The 21121-nt window shown below is 37.5% G+C and overlaps 1 protein-coding gene across 7 annotated transcripts in view; it reads left to right on the forward strand.

Annotated features, from left to right (window-relative positions):
- Positions 1-21121, forward strand: part of Sbf2 (SET binding factor 2) — a 321747-nt gene that overhangs the window by 162205 nt on the left and 138421 nt on the right. For all 7 annotated transcript variants that reach the window (XM_021166296.2, XM_029479590.2, XM_021166298.2 and 4 more), the window contains exons 7-13: positions 8622-8754; positions 10608-10716; positions 13987-14100; positions 17098-17175; positions 17903-18016; positions 18392-18520; positions 20537-20635. In XM_021166296.2, the coding sequence (XP_021021955.1) occupies positions 8622-8754; positions 10608-10716; positions 13987-14100; positions 17098-17175; positions 17903-18016; positions 18392-18520; positions 20537-20635 (776 nt within the window). The remainder of the gene's footprint in view (positions 1-8621; positions 8755-10607; positions 10717-13986; positions 14101-17097; positions 17176-17902; positions 18017-18391; positions 18521-20536; positions 20636-21121) is intronic.

A 21121-nucleotide genomic window follows, 5' to 3' on the forward strand; every position in this document is an offset into this window, starting at 1 on the left:
GAAATTTTAATTACAGTTAATCAAAAGCCAGCATTTAAAAACAAGTTACCTTTGAAAACTTCAAACCTGTACACAATGCATCTTAGACATATCCACCCTCTACTCCCTCTCCTGAATCCCCAGAACCCACCATTCTATCTCCCTCCTAACGTCATGCCGCCTCCTACAACTTGTACTTTTAGCTCACAGATCAATTAGTGTTGCTCATATGCTCATGGGTTGGGGTCATCATTGGAGCATAGGAAGCCTGTCAGTGGCCACACTCGTAAAGAAAGTGACTGGTCTCCCTCCAAGTGTCATCAGATAGCCATAGATGTTGAGCAGGGCTTGTGTCCTCACCAGGAGACAGCTATCTCAGGCTCCTGTCGCCATGCACTTCTTGGCATCCACAGTAGTTTCTGCGTTTGGTGACTGTATATGGGATGGATCCCCAGGTGGGGCAGTCTCTGGATGGCCTTTCCTTCAGTCTCTGCTCCACACTTTGTCTCTATATTTGCTCCGGTGAGTATTTTGTTCCCCCTTCTGAGAAGGACCGAGCACCCACACTTTGGTCTTCCTTCTTCTTGAGCTTCATGTGGTCTGTGAATTGTATCTTGTGTATTCTGAGCTTCTGGGCTAATATCTACTTATCAGTGAGTGCCTATCATGTGTGTTCTTTTGTGATTGGGTTACCTCACTCAGGATGATATCCTCCAGATCCATCCATTTGTCTTAAAAATTTCATAAATTCATTGTTTTTAATAGCTGAGTAGTACTCCATTGTGTAAATGTACCATAATTTCTGTATCCATTCTGTATCCATGTTGAGGGACATCTGGGTTCTTTCCAGCTTCTGGCTATTATAAATAGGGCTGCTATGAACATAGTGGAGCATGTGTCCTTATTACAACTTGGAACATATTCTGAGTATATGCCCAGGAGAGGTATTGGCCTTGAATTCCTGATCTTTCCAAGACTTCTACCATGAATGGGTGTTGAATTTTGTCAAATGCTTTCTCAGCATCTAATGAGATGATTGTGTGGGTTTTTTTTTCTTTGAGTTTGTTTATATAATGGATTACATTGATAGATTTCCATATATTGAACCATCCCTGCATTCCTGGGATAAAGTATACTTGGTCATAATGATTGTTTTGATGTGTTCTTGGATTCAGTTTTTGAGAATTTTATTGAGTATTTTTGCATCGACATTCATAAAGGAAATTGGTCTGAAGTTCTCTTCCTTTGTTGGGTCTTTGTGCGGTTTAAGATTCATGAATTCACATTATTCACAGGATTTATAGAGATTTAATTTATTAATTTGAAATTTTTCAATAAGGAATAATAGTAAGAAGAAAAAGAAAGGAGTCACCCCTTTTAGAAATATTCTAATTTATAAATGAATGCAAATGTCATCTATTTACAAACATCTAAGCATTAACAGTTCTTATCTAAATATTACAAAAAAAGCATAATATGTGCTTCCCTTATTTTAAATTACCTGTGGTTTTAACAGAATCTCAAGTCAGTAAATGGAGAAGATAGAACTGTATGCATCAAAGATATAATTCTCAAAATGCAAATGCTTGAGGCCAGGACCATGGTACAATTGTCAAAGGCTCCTGCTGCTGAACCTGCAACCTTCTGTCAGTGCTGGCATCCTACATGGTGGGATTAACGGACAGATGCTTTTATCCATTGTCTTCATACCTCAACTGTATGCCATGGCTTTCCTGTATACATGCATCCCTGTGCCCACCCCATGAACTAAACAGTATAATTATTTTAAATTTAAAGTCATGCTTTCAGAAACTATCATTCAAGTCTTAAGTTTGTTAACAACTCCCACAGCCTCTCCTCACAGCCCTCCAAGAAAACATCTTGTTTTAACACAGCAAGATGTCTATGTCTATAATACTTTGGGCTAAAAACATACTAATTACAGAAACATTAAAAAATTAGTTAAGATAAAAATCTAGACAGCTGCGTTGGGCTATATGATACAGCAATTACATATGTTTTTATGTGTGAGCCCAGAAAGCAAAGCACACTAGTCAACAAGGATCAAATGGGCACTGATAGTCTTTGGTATTTGTAAAACAGTTCTTTTAAAGAACTGACCTAAATGTTCTTTATCTGGAAATTTAAAAATGCTATTAGTTTCTTAATAACATTCTTGTTCTTACAGCTTCTACTTTTCTAGCTCCTAAAAGTATATGCTTATGAACTGCTATTACTATACCAATTGTTATTGTGATTCTCCCCCCAAAAAACTTTATCTTCCCCTAAGGCTAAAAATAGGTATGGGAGGGGCTATGGTTTGTTCAACTTCATATCCCTGGTAACTGCCATGAACCTGGCACATAGGGATGATTTTTAATTTGGTTCATGGGTTGGAGAGAAGGCTCTGTAGTATAGCTTGATGAAAGATCAAAAGCATCCTGATGTAAAACTGTCTTCTCTATTAACTTTAGTTTTTGAGACAGTTATCTTTGTACATAGCCCATGTTGGCCCTAATTTGCTGTCCTCCTGCCTTAGCTTCCTGATATTGCGATTACAAACATTCACCATCATGCTTGGTGCTCTCTGTCTCTCTCTCACCTGAGTGTGTGTGTGTGTGTGTGTGTGTGTGTGTGTGTGTGTGTGTGTGTGTTGGGGGAAGGGCAGTGTACACATGCATGCTTGTGTATTCACCATCATGCTTGGTGCTCTCTGTCTCTCTCTCACCTGAGTGTGTGTGTGTGTGTGTGTGTGTGTGTGTTGGGGGAAGGGCAGTGTACACATGCATGCTTGTGTATGTAGTGACCAGAGGTTAATGCTGAGTGTTTTTCACTACCTTCTCACCTGAGACAGGATCTTTCAGTAAACAGAGGTCACAGACTGGGTTTGAGTCTGGCTGGCCAGTGTGTTCTGGAGGTCTACCTGTGTCTTCACCACCGTTCCACAACAGAGCCAAAGCTGCAAAAGTGTGTGGCCAGGTCTGGCTTTTACTGAGTGCTGGGGTTCTATGATCTCAGAGCTTTTACTGACTGAGCTATCTCCCAGGCCCCTCCCCTTATGTCTGATGTCATTTGAATGCTACTATTAAATAAATCTGTTTAGTTGTCTTTTATTGAACATCAGTGACCTGTGGCAAGATAGCTATAATTAAGTTGAGTTGATCTTCTGTGTTACAAAGTTCTCTTGAGTAAACTGTCAGTTGTCTCTTTTAGCACCTCCGAGATTAGTTTTTCTATAAAATATGCCTGCTCAACATGCAAACATGCAGCTTCAAATGACAGACAGGAGGTTAAATCGCCCTTTTCTGTGCTATCTTATATATTGTATATGTCTATAGTTTGGTTTGTTTTTTCCATCCTTACTGAACTGTGAACTTGCAAGAGTCTGCATTATATTTATCTCCATCTCAAAAATTTAGCATTTTGTATAATATCTCAGAAGTCTAATAAGTCTTTTTTATAATCTATCATGTAGAAAAAGTAGGCACTTAATAAATATTGGTCAATTAAATGATAAATCCCCCCCGCCCCCCATGAATTGACCAGGAAAGAGATCACGGCTTTCTAGAATGTATACTTCTTCAAGGTATGGGCTTTGGGGGTTGTGGGATGGTACAGGTGAACATGCTTTTTGTGCGTGCTTGCTGCCTGCTGTCTACACCCAAACCCACATAAAGGTGGAAGGAGAGAACCAGCTCTACAAGGTTTGCTCTAACCTCCACACGTACATCATGGCATGTATATGCACACTCCATACACATAATAAAGTATAATTTGAAAAAGGATAATCTTTGTTCCTTAATTTACCCTTTTGATATCTGAGACATAGTATTCTGTTGAATATAACATGTGTTCACTATTCAGTGGAGAATCCTGGAATAAAGGCTTTGTTGTTATTCATTTAAAATAAAGAACAAATCCATTTAATCCTCTAGGCACTGAGTTTTAAAACTTGACTCTCCAAGAAAATTGAGATCAGGAAGTAATTTTAAGCTTGCTTTAGTATTTGGGCAATTGGCAGGATGTGTATGTGTGAGTGTAGTAAGTTCAGTAGAAGTTATCACCGGAGTATTTACCATTCCATCAGCTTTGTTGTTACTGTGATGTATTAGATGGAAATAGATAACAGCAGACTAAGAAACTATTTTGGGTCAAGCAGGCTTCTTGTCATAGCTATAGCATTTGCTTTCTAAGTAAGTGAAGCTATGAACACAGCAACAAACATTGCTTCTTGGGAATACACAGCAGCGTAATGCCTTAAAATCCGAGATTACTAGTTATATACAATGTAAACACTTAATACTAGAAATAGGGAACTCGTTATGAAAAGGTTAGTTTTGTTTGTTTGGTTTTTACTACATTTTTGGGGGGTATAGAAAATTTTACCCATTAGAATATCACAATATGTAATTCCTTAATTGCTCAACTGTGCTGTGCAGAATATGTCTGGCTAACTCCCCCTGAGAAGGTAAACTGGGTTTTCTTGTTTCACCAGTCCAGGGTACAGTCTCTCATAACTGAATATAGTTCAGTCCACACTCTGTGTGATATCATATCAATCTTATTTTCTTATGAAATGTGAAAATGGGTCATTATTATATTGTTGTGAGAGAATGAAGTTCAGGAAGGGACAAGTTCTTCCCTAATTCTTCTTGAAAAAGTCTTACTGCCCTGATAATGTTCATTTTTAAAAGTCCTGCTCAAGGTCACTTCTTGAGAAGCTGCCACCTTAGGTAGGCGCAGTGTGATGACACGATTTACAAGATGAAGATGAGAGACAGGAGATTGGTGTCAAAATGATATAACTAGGTAAGACTATCAAGTGGTCATTGTCATCTTTGAAGATAAAAGGTAACCATCAAGCCGAAGGATATGGGGGGAAAAATAGAAATATAACAGTAGGACTTTGGATTCAGAAGTTAATCCATTTATGGTCACTAAGTTTGTGCTAGTGTGCTACTACAGCTGCAAGAAATTAATGCATCCATAGTATTTGTGTATTTTGCTGTATTAAGAACTGAACTCAGAGCCTCTTCTTGTGCACACATGCTAGACTAGTCCTTTACTACAGAACTATACCCCTATCTTCCTCCCCTGTCTTGTTTGAGACAGGGTCTAATTAAGTATTAAGTTGTCCAGGATAGAGCAGGGCGTGGTGGTGCACGCCTTTAATCCCAGCACTTGGGAGGCAGAGGCAGGCAGATTTCTGAGTTCGAGGACAGCCTGGTCTTACAGAGTGAGTCCAGGGCTACACAGAGAAACCCTGTCTTGAAAAACAAAAAAAAAAAAAAAAAGATGTCCGGGATAAATAGCCTTGAGTTTCTAATCTTCCTGATTGGACCCCAATTAACTAGGATTACAGGAGTACATTACTGTGTTTGTGGCCACAGACACTCAGATAGATAGATCTTTTTTAGAAATAATTTGATTCAAAAAAAAATAACCACATTAATAGAACTAGTCCTTATGCATGCACAGTTACCTTCCCCCAATTATAATATGACTATATACATACATAGTCATAGAACCTTACACAAAATAGATTGTGGAGACAGCTTATTTGTTAAAAAAGTGCTTTCAGTTCCTGAACTCCACATGAGAAAAGCTGACTGGTGGTATGTTCCTATAATCCCAGCGCTGGGAATGCAGAGACAGGTAGATAGATTGCCGGGACTCAGTGGCTAGCCAGCCTGGCCTACTGGTCTAACTACAGGTCAGTTAGTGACCCTGTCTCAAAACACCATGTAGCTGGCTCATAAGGAATGACATCCGAGGCTTATGGCTTCCATGTACACACACATACACACACACACGCACACACACACACACACACTCAAATCAGAATTGACATTGGCAACATACTACTAAGGGACAAGCGATGCTTCTTTAAATACACCATCATAGAGTTTGACTTCTAGAAGCCTGTCAATGTCTTACATATTCAGGTCACAAAACTAGATCAGTCTAATTGTTAGAAAGACAAGAAAATCAAAGTAATGTGTTTATAAAGGCATCAGTTTTAGTGATGGTTTACTGAAAAATGCCCCCTTAGGCTATGTGTTGGAATCCTTAGTGTCCGGCTGGCAGTACTGAGAAGGCTGTGGGGCTGTGGGGGAAGTGGCTTGTTGAATGAAGGGTCATTTGGGCCTACTTCTTGTTCACAGTGTTTCCTAATTGTAAATGCAGTAGATCAGTCGGCTCCCTGATACTGCTGTCGTGCCTTCTCCCTCGTGACAGAATTATCCTTTGACACTAACTGTAACCCAGAAATAACCCTTTTCCCTTTATAAGAAAGATTGCTTGTCAGGTATTTGACTGCAATCAGTGAGGGGGAAATGCCTTTGAGGTATTAAAATTAAGTACCTGAAGCAACTAATCTAATAGGAAAAGTTTACTTAGCTCACAGTATCACCCCATGGCACCAAAGATGGACCAGCTGTATGTGGGAGAAGCAAGTGGTGACACCTTGAACTAGAAGCCAAGACAGAGAGGGAAAGCAGAGGACAAACAAGGCCCCACAGCCTCTTTTAAGGACTTGTTCCTAAGGTTCTCCCAATATGCCCCACTTCCAAAATGTTCTACCACCTCTCCCTAGAGTCACTCTCACACCAAGCTTCATTTATATACCTTGAATCAATACCCAAACCATTTTCTAAACTGGAACACTCAAAAGTTTGGCTATGTGAGTTTAATATGGGAGAGGTTTGGGTAGAGAATTGGAAATAGTAAACTTCTTTATAATGTGTGATTTGTTTGTTTGTTTGTTTGTTTGTTTGTTTTGGTTCTTTTGAGTTGTAGTTGCTAAGACAATTCCGGAACTATAATGCAGATAATAGAATGAAATTAGCAAACAAAGAAATGCTTCGATGTTATTAGGATGCAGTGTTTTCAGTGCAGAAAGGGATACTCACATATGAGTTGAAGGAATAGAGGAAACAACTAATGAATAGTTGAAATTGAAATTATGTAGATCCATTCTCAAAAGTATGCCTTTATGTGTATGCTAATGTTATATGTATTTTTGTATATCTGTGCATATTTCCTATAGGTAGAAATGGGCTATAAGGAAAGACATTTACATTGAAATTATCCAATATACACCCTGGCAGTTTGAAGCTTGGTCTTTAGTATTAGTTCCTTCCAAAAGTTGCCAGGGCTCTGGACTCCATCAGTTTTCATTCTGGAGCAGGGTAAGAATATTATGAGTCTGGATTGTAGTATTAAGCAAGAAGCAAGAACTTGGAAGAGGAAGGGAAAGAAAAAGAGTTATGCTGTAAGGACAAGGAAATAAGTCAAAAAGATCCCTGTTGTCTAACTCTAGGATAGATTTAGTGTCAAACTAAGGCAGTAATGATCTACAGACTCTCAAGAAAAGAGAAAACCATGTGTGTAAGCCAGCATTTGGTTAGTGTGACAGAACACTCTCAGCCACAACAGGTTAAAGAAGAATGGTGATTTTAGAGATTTCATTCTGTGGTTGGCTGGTTCCATTATTATGGTCCTCTGGTGAGGCGACAGGATAGCAAATTAGCTGCTCATCTCACAGTCATGTGTCAATAGGAAGAATAAATTTTTGAAGTGGGACATTAGACAGACATCTTCAAGCTTATGTCCTTCCATGTCTTAGGTAGTATAGCCCACTATATATCTAGGCTATATAGTGAAAACAGATAGATAGCATGGATGTGATACTGAGAACCATGTGTGCAAAATTGCATGAGATTAAATCAAGCATAAGAAAAATGATGCAATCAAGAATCACAGATGAATATAGAATGTAGGAAAATACTAAATGTGTGAGGCTGCCCCTGACATAACACAACAATTTTTCTTTATTAATAGAAAGGAATACAGAATGCAAACAAAATTGTGGTGTTAGAAACACATGAACTAATTATATAGTCATTAATTCCATTTTTCATTGTACCTAATTATGTTATGCTTTCATATGAGTAAAGATAGTTTTGTCATGCCTACATTATTACAAGTATTCATTATACAATGATACTAGGGCAGCTGTTGTTACTAGAGGGTAGGAATTTGTCACCTCTGTTATGAACGTAGAATACCACTGTTTGTATGTGATCCATAGTTCACTGAAATGTCATCTTGAAATACATGACTGTTTTAACATCAGAAAAACTAGACTCAGCTGGGCATGGAGGCGCATGCCTTTAATCCCAGCACTTGGGAGGCAGAGGCAGGTGAATTTCTGAGTTCAAGGCCAGCCTGGTCTACAGAGTGAGTTCCAGGACAACCAGGGCTACACAGAGAGAAACCCTGTCTCACCTCCCCCCAAAAAAAAGAAAGAAAAAAGAAAAAAAAAAACTAGACTCTAAAGATGAACAAATACCAATGTTAAGTTCTTTTAATTGGAACTTAAATGCAGACCTTGGAGATAAAGTACAGAAAAAGGTAATTGTAAATTTCCAAACAACTCATAGGATCAGTGACTATCATAGTGGTGTAAATAAAGACATGTAGGAAGACAGATGTGTGCCTATAGATTGTGTAGGTTAGATTCATCAAGTATTTTGGTGATCCTCAGAATATTACTTTTTGTTTCTTTGTCATTACAATCTGATTGGTGGCAACTCAATACAATTTGTTGCGTAAAGTAAACCTCTGCTCTTTGTTTTTAGGCATTCAAAACGTCCTCAACCTCTTCTGTGCAGTCCTTACAGAAAACAAGGTTCTCTTCCACTCCGCAAGCTTCCAGAGACTCAGTGATGCCTGTAGAGCCCTGGAATCTCTAATGTTTCCTCTGAAATACAGGTGACGTTTTCACTTGATAATATTAGTTATTCCCACATTATGTATTACTTGTTGATAATTCAAAATGGCATGGCCCAATTGCTTTGATCCACAGAGGTTTGTGAAGTTAGAGTCATGATTCTAATAAAGTCTAGTCTAAAATTTGGGACTTTTCCAAGTTGTACATCACTGAGTGTTGATTAATTTAGTGAAACATATTTAATTTACTTTGAATAGTACTGTCAGCAGTATTTAATTATCTTTCAATACTGATAACATTCTTTGGTTAATGTTGATAGTAGTATATTAATTTTTAGAAGTTATTAGGATTCTGTTAATTAAGAATCCTTATCTGTTTTAGATAACTCTTAAATTATCTGTATATAAATGATGTGATGTTTCTTCACAAGAACATAGAGAATAGAACATACATTGGTAGACACACATGGTTATGCATTGGTAATTGTGAAACCCAGATTGACCAGATCTTCATTATAATTTTCTCATTTCTTTTTAAGGGGTATATTAAATATTTTTCATAATAAAAATTGAAAAACAGTTTTTAAAAATGTAAACCATGATGTCAGGTCATACCACATGTAGAATATTTCATTCAGGTTGAATTTGTTAATCATAATGTCCCAGAAACTTAAGTTCATGAACACTAGATAAAATTTTAGATTGCCTCTAGAATTTTCATAAAAATTTTTAATGTTTCTTGAATGTAAGCATCAAGCAGAGCATTCTTGTTTTGTTTTCGAGACAAAGTTTCTCTGTATAGTTTCTCTGGCTGTTCTGGAACTCACTCTGTAGACCAGGCTGTCCTCGAACTCAGAAATCCACTTGTCTCTGCCTCCCAAGTGCTGGGATTAAAGGTGTGTGAGCCATCACTGCCAGACTTTTGTGACCAGATTTTAAACAGTGGCATTTTGAAAATCATTCTTTTCAGAACTCTGTTAATAGTCTTGCCAATAAAATTGATAATTTCTTTCTTTTCTTTTGTTCTTTTTTTTTCTTCAGTGCTTAAAAAATTATCAGTTCTTTGAGAGTTTCATTCATGTTTTGATTATATCCCCACCCCACCCCACCCTGCCCATCCAATTTTGTGTTCTTTAAAATTAATTTATTAATTAAAGACCAATTTGTGTTGCCCAAATAATCTTGGATGTCCGGTCTTCCACTAGAGGATGGTGGACTTACCAGGGCTACACTTAACACAGAAAACTGTCTCTTTCTCAGCAGCTAACAGTTACCAGTAGCTTCATAGCTAGAAGTAGGATTGAATGCCTATCTTCATGCAACGATTTGGTCTGACTTGAGCTTGCTCAGCCCACTGCTGTGAACTCAAAAGTGCACTTAACTCTGATTGCACTAGAACTTAGTGTATAGACCAGGCCATGTGATACTGAGATACTGTGATACTGAGAGCCATGTGAATTCATAGAAGCCCACCCACATCTGCCTCCTTAATACTAGGCTTAAAAGCTGACACACCATATCAGGCCTACTTGATAATTTCTAAATATAAATATTTAAATTCAGACTGAAAAAAAACATCACAGAGTTGGAGCGTAAGGAGGTGGGGTAGATCTGAGAGAAATGATTGTAACTATGAAAGAAAGATATTGTATCAAATTCAAAGAATTAATAAAAAATAATTTTTTAAAAAGAAGTCACAAATCTGGGGTGGAGTAGGATGGTGAGGGTATATTCAGGAGGAGTTGGGGAGGAGTCGGTAAATATGATCAAATGCATGGTATGAAATTCTCAAAAAAAATTAATAAATATATTTTTATGGTTCAGAGTGCACAGAAATAAAATGTGTTCATATTGTGTAAAAATAACATACATGAACTTTTAAAAATTATTTCCAGTTACCCGTATATCCCCATTCTTCCGGCTCAGCTCCTAGAAGTTTTGAGTTCTCCAACTCCATTCATTATTGGCGTACACTCCATCTTCAAAACTGATGTCCATGAGCTTGTAAGTACCCAGATGTCTAGATCTTGAGTCTTTTGTTTCAGTCTTGCAAGGTTTCCACATCATTATTATTTTCATATAAGGTGAATTTCCCATAGAAAAGAAAGACTAGAAGGAAAACAACTGTAAGCAATCTAAATATATTTAATTTTGCAAGTATGGGAGTTTAAAGAAGAATTTATGTATTCGTTTATATATTTATTTATGAATAAGATGGCTTTAGACAGAGAAGATGGCTCAGTGGGTAAAAATGCTTAGTTGGGTTTATTGAATTTTTTGTACTTCCAACACTCCTGCTAGAAATAGAGGAATCAGCTTGAAGGTTACAGGTCAGCCAGGCTGATGTGAACAGAAGCAGAAGTAAGAGAAACCCTGCTTCAAACAAAGTAGAAGGCCAGAATCAGCTCCCGAAAGTTATCTTCTGACCTCTGCATGTACATCACGGCCCGTGTCTGTCTGTCTGTCTGTCTGTCTGTCTGTCTGTCTGTCTCTCTTACAAACTAATTAATCAACCAACCAATAAAACAAAAAGCAGAGTTTTTCTATGTGGCCTACGCTAACTTAAAGCTCCTGAGCTCACAACAGTCCATCCATTTCAGCCTCTGAGTATGTCCTGGCATGGGCTACCGTGTCTCACTTTTAAACAACCTTTGTGTACCAGATCAGATTTATTACCATATTTCTCATATGAGAAATTCTGTATTTCTGTAGATCAGTGCTTGTTAACCTTCCTAATGCTATGACCAATTAATACAGTTCCTCATGTTGTGGTGACCCCAACTATAAAATTATTTTTGGTGCTACTTTATAACTGTAATGTTGCCACTGTTATGAATTGTAATGTAAATACCTATGTGTTCTGATGGTCTTCGGTGAGCCCTGTGAAAGGGTTGATCTACCACTAAGGGGTTGTCACAACCTACAGGGTGAGAACAGCTGCTATAGATGATAATAAATGATTAATAATCCATTGTTTTATTCATACTTTTCTTACTAGCACTTAACTTATTAATATTTTAAAATGAGATCTGCCAATATAGAATGCCTGAAAACTAACAGGAATAAAGTAGTTTGCAAATAGTTTAAATTCAGTAAAACTCAAGTTCACTGTGAGCTCCCACCAAATTTCTAGTCCATGTGACATTAGAGACGTTAAAGCTAGTTCAAGAATAATTTGTTTACAGATATCATGCTTCCACTGGCACTATAAAAGTGTGCATCAGAAAACTTCAGAATCAAAAGTTTAGGAAACTACTGTTCTCTGAGGAAATTGTCTCAGGTAATAATTTAATGCTATTTAATAACTAAAGGTTAATAGTTACAGACTAGCATAGGGAGGAAGGAGAAGGTGGTCGTTTGGAGATATACAAACTAAAAAATAACATCAGTGGGTGTAGTATACAGAAACAAATTCCACTGGGTGTATTGTCAGACTTAAGATCTGTCAGCTAATGGAGTGGGTGGGGCTCCTAGTGTGAGATGGTGGAGTGGGTGGGGCTCCTGGTGTGAGATGGTGGAGTGGGTGGGGCTCCTGGTGTGAGATGGTGGAGGGGATGGGGCTCCTGGTGTGAGATGGTGGAGGGGTGGGGCTCCTGGTGTGAAATGGTGGAGTGGGTGGGGTTCCTGGTGTGAGATGGTGGAGTGGGTAGGGCTCCTGGTGTGAGATGGTGGAGTGGGTGGGGCTCCTGGTGTGAGATGGTGGAGGGGGTGGGGCTCCTGGTGCGAGATGGTGGGGTGGGTGGGTTCCTGGTGTGAGATGGTGGAGGGGGTGGGGTTCCTGGTGTGAGATGGTGGAGTGGGTAGGGCTCCTGGTGTGAGATGGTGGAGTGGGTGGGGCTCCTGGTGTGAGATGGTGGAGTGGGTGGGGCTCCTGGTGTGAGATGGTGGAGGGGGTGGGGTTCCTGGTGTGAGATGGTGGAGTGGGTGGGGCTCCTGGTGTGAGATGGTGGAGTGGGTGGGTTCCTGGTGTGAGATGGTGGAGGGTGTGGGTTTCCTGGTGTGAGATGGTGGAGGGGGTGGGTCCTGGTGTGAGATGAGGTGTTGTGTTCAGAAGCTCTGTGCCTCAAGTGCAGGGAGCACACCACATGGCACTTTTCATGGAGTATAAGAAAAGTTCTTTACCAAAAGAATTTTGTTGCATGATATCTGTGATCCACAAGACTTTGTAAGGCTGCTGCTGGCCTAAACGTCAGTAAAAAGGAAGCTTCAGTGTGCCTCACAGAGCAACTGCAGCTGGAACCACATCAGAGATGTCATTGACACTACTGAGGGATCAAAGAAGACCTCCACATGTATACCAATCTGTTCTCCTAACATTGTGTTTCAGATCTATCTAGTGCTTTTTAACTCCAGTATCATCATATTAAAATATGTAAGCTAATAAGCATGTTTATTAAAAAGTAGGCCCCATACAATTTGTAAATTATTTTAGTAGTACTAAAGATAGAGATAGGACAAACCAAATGTTGACAGTTGTAGGTTTCTTCACATTTTAATGAAAAGATTAGAATGAATTATAATCACATTACCAAAATCTTCTGTTATTTATGTAAGTTATTTTTAGATATGACCTTTTAGAATGCCACAAATCAGGCTTGGGGTGTTGTTTTTGTTTGTTTTAGTCTTGGTTTTTTGAGACAGAATCTAACGTATCACAGGTTTATCACAAACTTGTACTCGTCACATAGCTAAGAGTGGCCTAGAACTCATCCTTCTGCCTCCCAAGTCCTAGAATTAAAGATGTGCATCACCACTCCCAAGCTAGGCTTTACATCTCAACAGTAATTGTTTCACACGTATTGCTCTGTGTTTTGATTCATATGGAATGCAAATGCACTAGCTCAGTTAACATGGAATTGTACCATTAACACACAGCACCTTGTAGAAATTCCTCAATGTGTCGGCGTCGTTTGCTCCATGGCATCCTTTACCATCCAGGCCTCCTTCCTTATGTTTTCTCTATTACAGTCCCCTCAAGTAGTGTCATCATTGGGATGACTAATGCTAGGCTGCTGCCAGTTCATAGTTCCTTCCTATGGAAAGACAGAAGAAGACATAGAAGAACCTTACAGCTCTCCTCTTCTGAAGCACAGGAGTGCCCATATCATTTTTTCATCTCCCACTGGCAGAAGGGTACTCTTGTACAATACCCAAATTCCAAGGGAGTTGGGACATGTTGTGTAATTAAGAACTCTTACTGTGAACCTCTTTCTCAATTTGCTTAAAAACAAATGTATTTTATGAATTGTGGTTAATTTTAAAATTCTTTTTTAGTTAGATGTAATCATAGCAGATTTGGATGGAGGCACTATTAAAATTCCTGAATGCATTCACCTCTCATCCCTCCCGGAGCCTCTTCTTCATCAGACTCAATCAGCACTTTCTCTGGTATGACTCTTTGTTCATGGTAATTCTTCTTGATTTAAACCTGAAATTAAGATAACTGGAATTAAAAAAAAAAACATTGTCTATAACTGTGTGTGTGTGTAACATGTAAACATGTATACATGTTTACACATAGACACTCACACATTATGTTGAGAAGTGCTGTCTCTGTGTAGGTTTGGCACTTACTACGTAGACCAGGCTGACCTTGGTCTCACCTACCTCTGCCCTCCAGGTGTTGGGATTAAAGTTATATACCACCATACCCCATTAGAGTGTAATTATTTTTAGAGTCCTATGTTTGAAACAAATTCTTATGTAGTCTTTAGAGGAAGATCCTTCATTTAGTAGATAGTTATATAAAGAATATTTGTTTCTCATTCAGTATATTTATACAGTAGATATTATATACCAAATATTGTGAAAATAAAACTCTGCCTTTAATCTCAGCACTAAGGAGGCAGAGGCAAGAGGATCTCTTGAGTTCTGGAGGCCAGCCTGGTTTACAAAGCGAGTTCCAAAGAATTCTACATTCTTTTTGAGGATGTTAGTAGAATTAAGGTCTTTATAAAATTAATGCTCTAGTCTAGGCTGTTGAAAATTTTTTGTTTTCTTCCTTAAATAGAAGCTTAAAGTATACAGTTACAGGAAAGATTTTATTCTCAGCAAACATTCTACTTTATGTTAGTCCATATGTTTTTTGTCATGGTTATCTATAAAAGGGAGATTTTTTAGAAAATCCCAATGTTTCCTAACACATTTTGTAATCTGAAATACAAAATGTGTCAGAATGGGAAAGAAACCAATATAGGACTCAGTTTCCATTCTGCAACTTGATGCCATTGAGCAAATCATATCACTTCAAAAGGGCTATACTCTAGACTTCATAGGATGTTTTATTTCGTAGAGAGATGAACGCGTGCCTTTAAAGCATGGCAAATTAAGGCATGGCAAGGATAGTTATTGGTTTCTTATAATGCATATTTTAAATTATGGAAAGACTTGAGATTCCAAATATAGTATCTCAGATAATACTACATTTCAAAAGGTGAATAATTTTACAGAAATACGTTAACTATATAATTGGGTTGATTGCATATGGATATATCAGTAGCTGAAAAAGTCATATTTGAGTCATTGAAGAAATTTAATGTTTCTAGAATTCTTATAGTATTTAAACTCCTTTGTAGTCATTTAGCAACTATATAAATAATTATTCATTTGTAATTATTTAGCAAATATATAAATAATCTGGATTACACTTATGAGAAGAATATATGCCATTTGTCTGTCTGCATTTTACTTACTATACTTTAGCATGGAGATATCCAGTTCTATTCATTTTTCCTTAAAATAAAATGATTCAACTCTTCTTTACAGTCATTAAACTGCATACTGCAGAACACATTTTTTGTTGTTCATTCATTGGTAGGCATCAGGACTGATTGCATATCTTTGTTATTGTGCCTAGTGCTGAACTAAACATAGGTGTTCAAGTATTTCTGTGGTTTGCTGATTTAGATTCTTGTGTGTGGATAGTACCAAGAGTGGTGTAGATAAGTCAGATGGTGGCTTTCTGTTTGCTTTGTTATTTCATTTTTCTGATGAACTTCATGGAGACTGCGCCGGTTTGCACTCTTTGCAGTAGTGTTTGAAGCTCTTCCTTACCCACATCCTTGCCAGCATTTGCTGCCATTTCTTGTCTTGCTGGCAGTCACTTTGCCATTGAGGGAGATGGGATCTCAATATGGCTTTAATTTGTGTTTCTCCGATTGCTAGGCATGGTGCTGATTCTTTTTCAAACATTTATTAGCTGTTTGAATTTTTCACTAACCCATTTGTTGATTGGATGATTTGGTTTATTGGCGTTTAACATTTTGAGTTATTTTTATATTTGAGATATGACCTCCTAATTTGACATGTAGTTGGCAAAAGTTTTCTCTAATTCTATTGGCTAACTCTTCTTTCTGCTCATGGTTTTGTTTTCTGTAGTATCATTAATCAGTTCTCCTGAACCATTAGAGCCCTTTTCAGAAGAACTTTGTGCCTGTGAATAGATCTTGAAGTTTTTTTCATGTTTTCTTCTACCAGTTCACTTTAGGGTCTTATGTTAAGATTTTTAGTTCATTTTTATTTTTTTTATAGGATGGGGGGAGCATCTAGACTCATTCCCTGACATTTGTATATCATTTTTCTAGAACCATTTGTTAAGGAGGTTGTCTTTTCTATACTACATGTTTTTGACACTTCTGTCTAAACTGAGGTGGTTGAGGTTGTGTGGGCTTACTTCTCAGTTCTCTGTTTTATGTCATCTGTTTAGTGTTTATATTACAAGATGTAAACTAAACCTCTTTTAAGAAGTAGCACCATAGATGTATAGCACTGCTCCCAACAGGCTGGTACCCAGGGTGACTCATCTTTTATGATTTGGTATATGACCTTTGAGAACTCTTCTCACTTAGATGCATGTTTATCTGTGTGTACATTTATTTGTTTGTTCAAGGTTTGCTTTCTTTTATATTCAAATATGTGAGGCAATATTACATGAATTTTTCTAGTTGGCATTTTTTGTAATGCTTATTTTATTTCATATGTATGGGTATTTTATCTACATGTCACATATGTGCCAATCAGAATAAGGTGTAAAAGCCCCTGGAACTGGAGTTACAAATAGTTATGAACTATCATGTGGTTGCTACGAACTGAATCTTAGTTATCTGCAAAAGTTAGCAAGTGCTCTTAACCCTTGAGTGCCCAAGCTTTTAGGAGGTCTTTCTATTTTTTTTAAAATCTAGTATTTTATCTTAAAGATTGTTCCATAACATTTTATGTGAAACTGTATCAATTTTTATCTCATAGTGGAAATATAATCTAATTCATATTTCATAGTGGAAATATAATCTAATTCATACACAGATCATTCACTTAATGTCCCAAAGAAACTAAGAAGTAGGTCTTATTAATCCTAGATATCTTATATAATAAACTTGTATACTTTAGATCTTGCACCCGGATTTGGAAGTAGCAGATCATGCCTTCCCTCCTCCACGAACAGCTTTATCCCACTCAAAAATGCTGGTAAGAAATTTAATGTTCAAATTTGGTGCTTTTAAAGAGTACTGTACTTTTAAGTCTAGGTTTGCTGGAATAGCTGGGTTAGAAGTGCCTTTAGAAGGTTTAGGGCAATGTTCTGTCCTAGGAGAGGGGATTTGATTTTTTTTTTTCTTTAGGGGGTGAAAGTAAGGACAGCAAAGACATCAGAGCCTTAGTTATAGCCCGGAACACTCCCTAGCATAAGAATTTGGATTCTTCTCTTCTTATTGTGCTATATATCAAACCAGAGCCTTATTCCTGCTGTGCATGTAATCATATTTCATTAGAATAAGAACAGATTTTTATAATTTGGATAAATGTTGAAAGAATTTCATAAGCCTTTAAAATGTAATCTTTTGAGAGTTTTTCCCTTTTATTATATTCATAAAACCAATTTTTTTTTTGCAGTTATAAAATAAAGGCCTTGGCATGTATTTCTTTCTATGACATAGTAAAATAGGAGACTATGCTACTCATTTTTCCTCTGGAAGAAAAGTGTATGCTCTGGAATCCAATTCTCTTCAGTTCAGTAGAAAGAACAAACCCATTTCACCGCAACGTAGGCTCTCAGGGGACCTGTGCCTGCTGCCTGGGAAGACGAGCGACAAGCTGGGCAGCGTGGCACACTTGCCCACTCAGACTTTCTTCCTTCCATCTCCTTTAATTTGGTTTTTAAATTGAGTCACTTGTATGTTTTGCTTTGCATTTTCAGGATAAAGAAGTTCGAGCAGTTTTCCTTAGGTTATTTGCACAACTGTTCCAAGGATACAGGTCATGCCTCCAGCTTATCCGGATCCATGCCGAGCCTGTGATACACTTTCACAAGGTAAGGCACAGAGCCAGGCTGTCTGTCAAGTGGACTCATTTCATAGGACCGCACTATTAGCCATGTGTATTGAATTAATTTTTGAATGTCCTTAAAGTCTCTGTGTTATGTGACAAATAGAGCTGGTATAATATTTTCCTTCAGAATATATAAGCTCAAAATTGATTTTTCTCATATTAAAGTATTAATCAAGCATTAGTTAAAAATTAATACTTGATTTTTTTTCCTCTTGTCCTTTTGGGAGAAATATATTTCATGACAGTGTTTAGTTACACGTAAAGTCATTCAACCAATCTTCAACCTTTCTATTTTTAATTCTCACAACTTGGCTATCTCCGAGTGATAAGTTATCATTTCGCATTTTTTTCTTCACAGACAGCTTTCTTGGGGCAGCGTGGCTTGGTTGAGAATGATTTCCTCACTAAAGTGCTCAATGGAATGGCATTTGCAGGTTTTGTTTCAGAAAGAGGACCTCCCTATAGAGCCTGTGATCTCTTTGATGAGGTATAGTTCTTATCAATGACTAAGAGTTTAAAGGAAAAACAAGTTTTTTAACATTTACTCAAATTTTTAAACATTAATTTAAATATTATGTATATCAAATGTTGATAATTATAGTGTTAATTAGAAAAATTAGAAAACTATAGAATGTTTTAGAAATACATAAAAAACTTTTAAGAACTAAGATTAATAGTTAGATCTTTTTCAAAATTGGATAGCACTTCTATAAATAAAACGTGTTCAAATACAGTTGTTTAGTGCTTCTCAGTCTGCAGCTCACTGTAACTTTATGCACAGATTTGTGTAACTCTAAATTGCAGTTACATTTAGTCCATCAATGTCATAAAGCCATAATTTAAATTTATAGCACTCCTACTAGTCAATAATTACCATTTTCTAGCTACCTTAGTAGAAATATGTGAGATACATAGGTAGTCTTTATCTTTTTAAGGATTTGGTCACATAAAGGGAGAAATAGACTATATGATGAGGATACTATTTTACAATTATTGTGTTTTCTCTTTTTTTAAATACACATTTTCATTTATCATTTAGTTGTATATCTACAGCAGTACATTATGGGGATCAGGAAAGTGGATGGAATTTATATTTTAGTTTTTGAAACATTAGTTTTGAAACATCTATTGAACCCAATAGATTTTAAAGTTCCTCATGTCCACCCAAAAAAGTCACCCCTGGAACGTAAAGGAAGACTTTGTTACCTTTTACCACTGATGGCTTATCCTATAGGAAGAAAGATCTTTTTTTTCAGAGATGGATCTTTTATTCTTTGTAAAGATAGTTACTCACAGGTAAGGAAAGGGAAGCAGAGCGTCTGTTCTGAAGATGAAGACTAAATGCGTCACTTAGTAACCAGCACATGTGGGTGTGCGGCGCACTACCCTGATTCATACAGTTCTTCATAGTCACTTCCCTAAATAATAGTGTAACCGGCCTTTGATCATACGAACATCAACCATTATGTTCCCAATTAAGTTCTCACTGGTTGATGGCTTATATAGTTAAACTAAGGTGCTTGCTAAAGACCTTTGCTAACTCATCTGCTGGTCTCTACAACTTTATTAATAGCAACGATAGTTTATGTGCATTTTTGTTTTTTACCCACATTTTCCTTGCTAACCTCTGGCAAGAAAGTTGGGTTGATTGCTTTCAACATGAGACTTAATGATTTCTCTTCTCTCTTTGTCTGCTTACATGAGAACATACTTTTATAGGGAAATAACATTTGCTACTTGGAAAACTCTGTTTCCTGTATCACTTGGGTTCTACAGAGCTTTAATAGGCAGATCCACTGTGCTTGTCTGAGGCTGACACGGTCATCAAATAGGTGCCTTAGGAATGAAAGGCAAATCTGCCTTTCTTGGTATGACAGTCTTCCGAATACTGGCACAGGGCGGTAACCCATAGTCCTGCCACCTTTGATTCATCTGTTGGTTTCTAGAAGGAAGAAACTTTTCCTTCCCTTTTCACCTGTTTACTTTCCTAAACTTCTTTTCATGCCTGTCCTCTTTAGGAAGTATACACGGCCACATGATTGCCTTAGCAAATTACTTAATAGAGACAGACTCCATATGTAGCAGTGGAGAACTAAATGGAGTCTAAAGGTCATCGTGCTCTTCCGCCTTGATTTAGAGGTGAAGAATATGAACCCCGGTCATACCGTCCATAGAGTCCAGGCAGCACAACATGAATTGTTTGTTCATATTTCTAAGTTAAGGAAACATCTAGAGACTTTCACACCTTCTGAAATTTCCAAGTAAATTATCATGAGTGAGGCCTGTAGGCCTCTGCACTACATAGATGATTGTTCCCCAAGAGTTACTTAGTAGGGGCCACCTGGAATCCATGGGTAGAGGTGAAACCCAGTACAAATCTAAATAAATTACTTTGAAATAACATAGTTTATATGGCTCTTAGTTTGCATATTGTATGAAAATACCAGTTTTTAAATTCAACATATTTCGGTACTGATTATTGCCATCTGATTCTTTTTCCAAGTTGGTAGCTTTTGAAGTAGAAAGAATTAAAGTTGAAGAAAATAATCCACTGAAGATGACAAAGCACATCAGAGAACTTGCTGAGCAACTATTCAGAAATGTAAGTGTATTTAGTCTATTTAAAAGCATTAATGAAACATTTCGTTTTCAGAACTGAGACACTCCAGCATTCTCGCAGTAATACCTGTGCTCTGGATAACCAGTGCCAAGATGTCACACTTGCTTCTGTGGGTCAGAATGCATCACATTTTTTTATCGGTCACTGTATCATGAAAATGTCTTGGCCACATTTTTTTTCTCCATGAATCTTTTTCCTCATCGTGAGTTTTCTTCTGGGTGTCATGTTTAATAGAGAAAGTGTAAATACACTGGTAATCAGAAGTACTTAGACAGCACTGAGGGTGTGCTCTGCCTCAGCAGAGTTCATCTGAGCTCCTCGTGCCTGTCGTCTGAGCTCTGTTGTTTTGAATTAATGAGGTAATGAAGTAAGCTGAAGAAGGAAAGAAAACCGGCAAGTGAACCACAGAAACTCAAAAGATGAAAATGCACTCTGGACAGAAGAAGTGTTGTAATTTAAAAGATCAGG

Source organism: Mus caroli, unplaced genomic scaffold (assembly GCF_978045245.1).
Source record: "Mus caroli unplaced genomic scaffold, Mus_caroli_1 scaffold_8, whole genome shotgun sequence".
Classification (NCBI taxonomy): domain Eukaryota; kingdom Metazoa; phylum Chordata; class Mammalia; order Rodentia; family Muridae; genus Mus; species Mus caroli.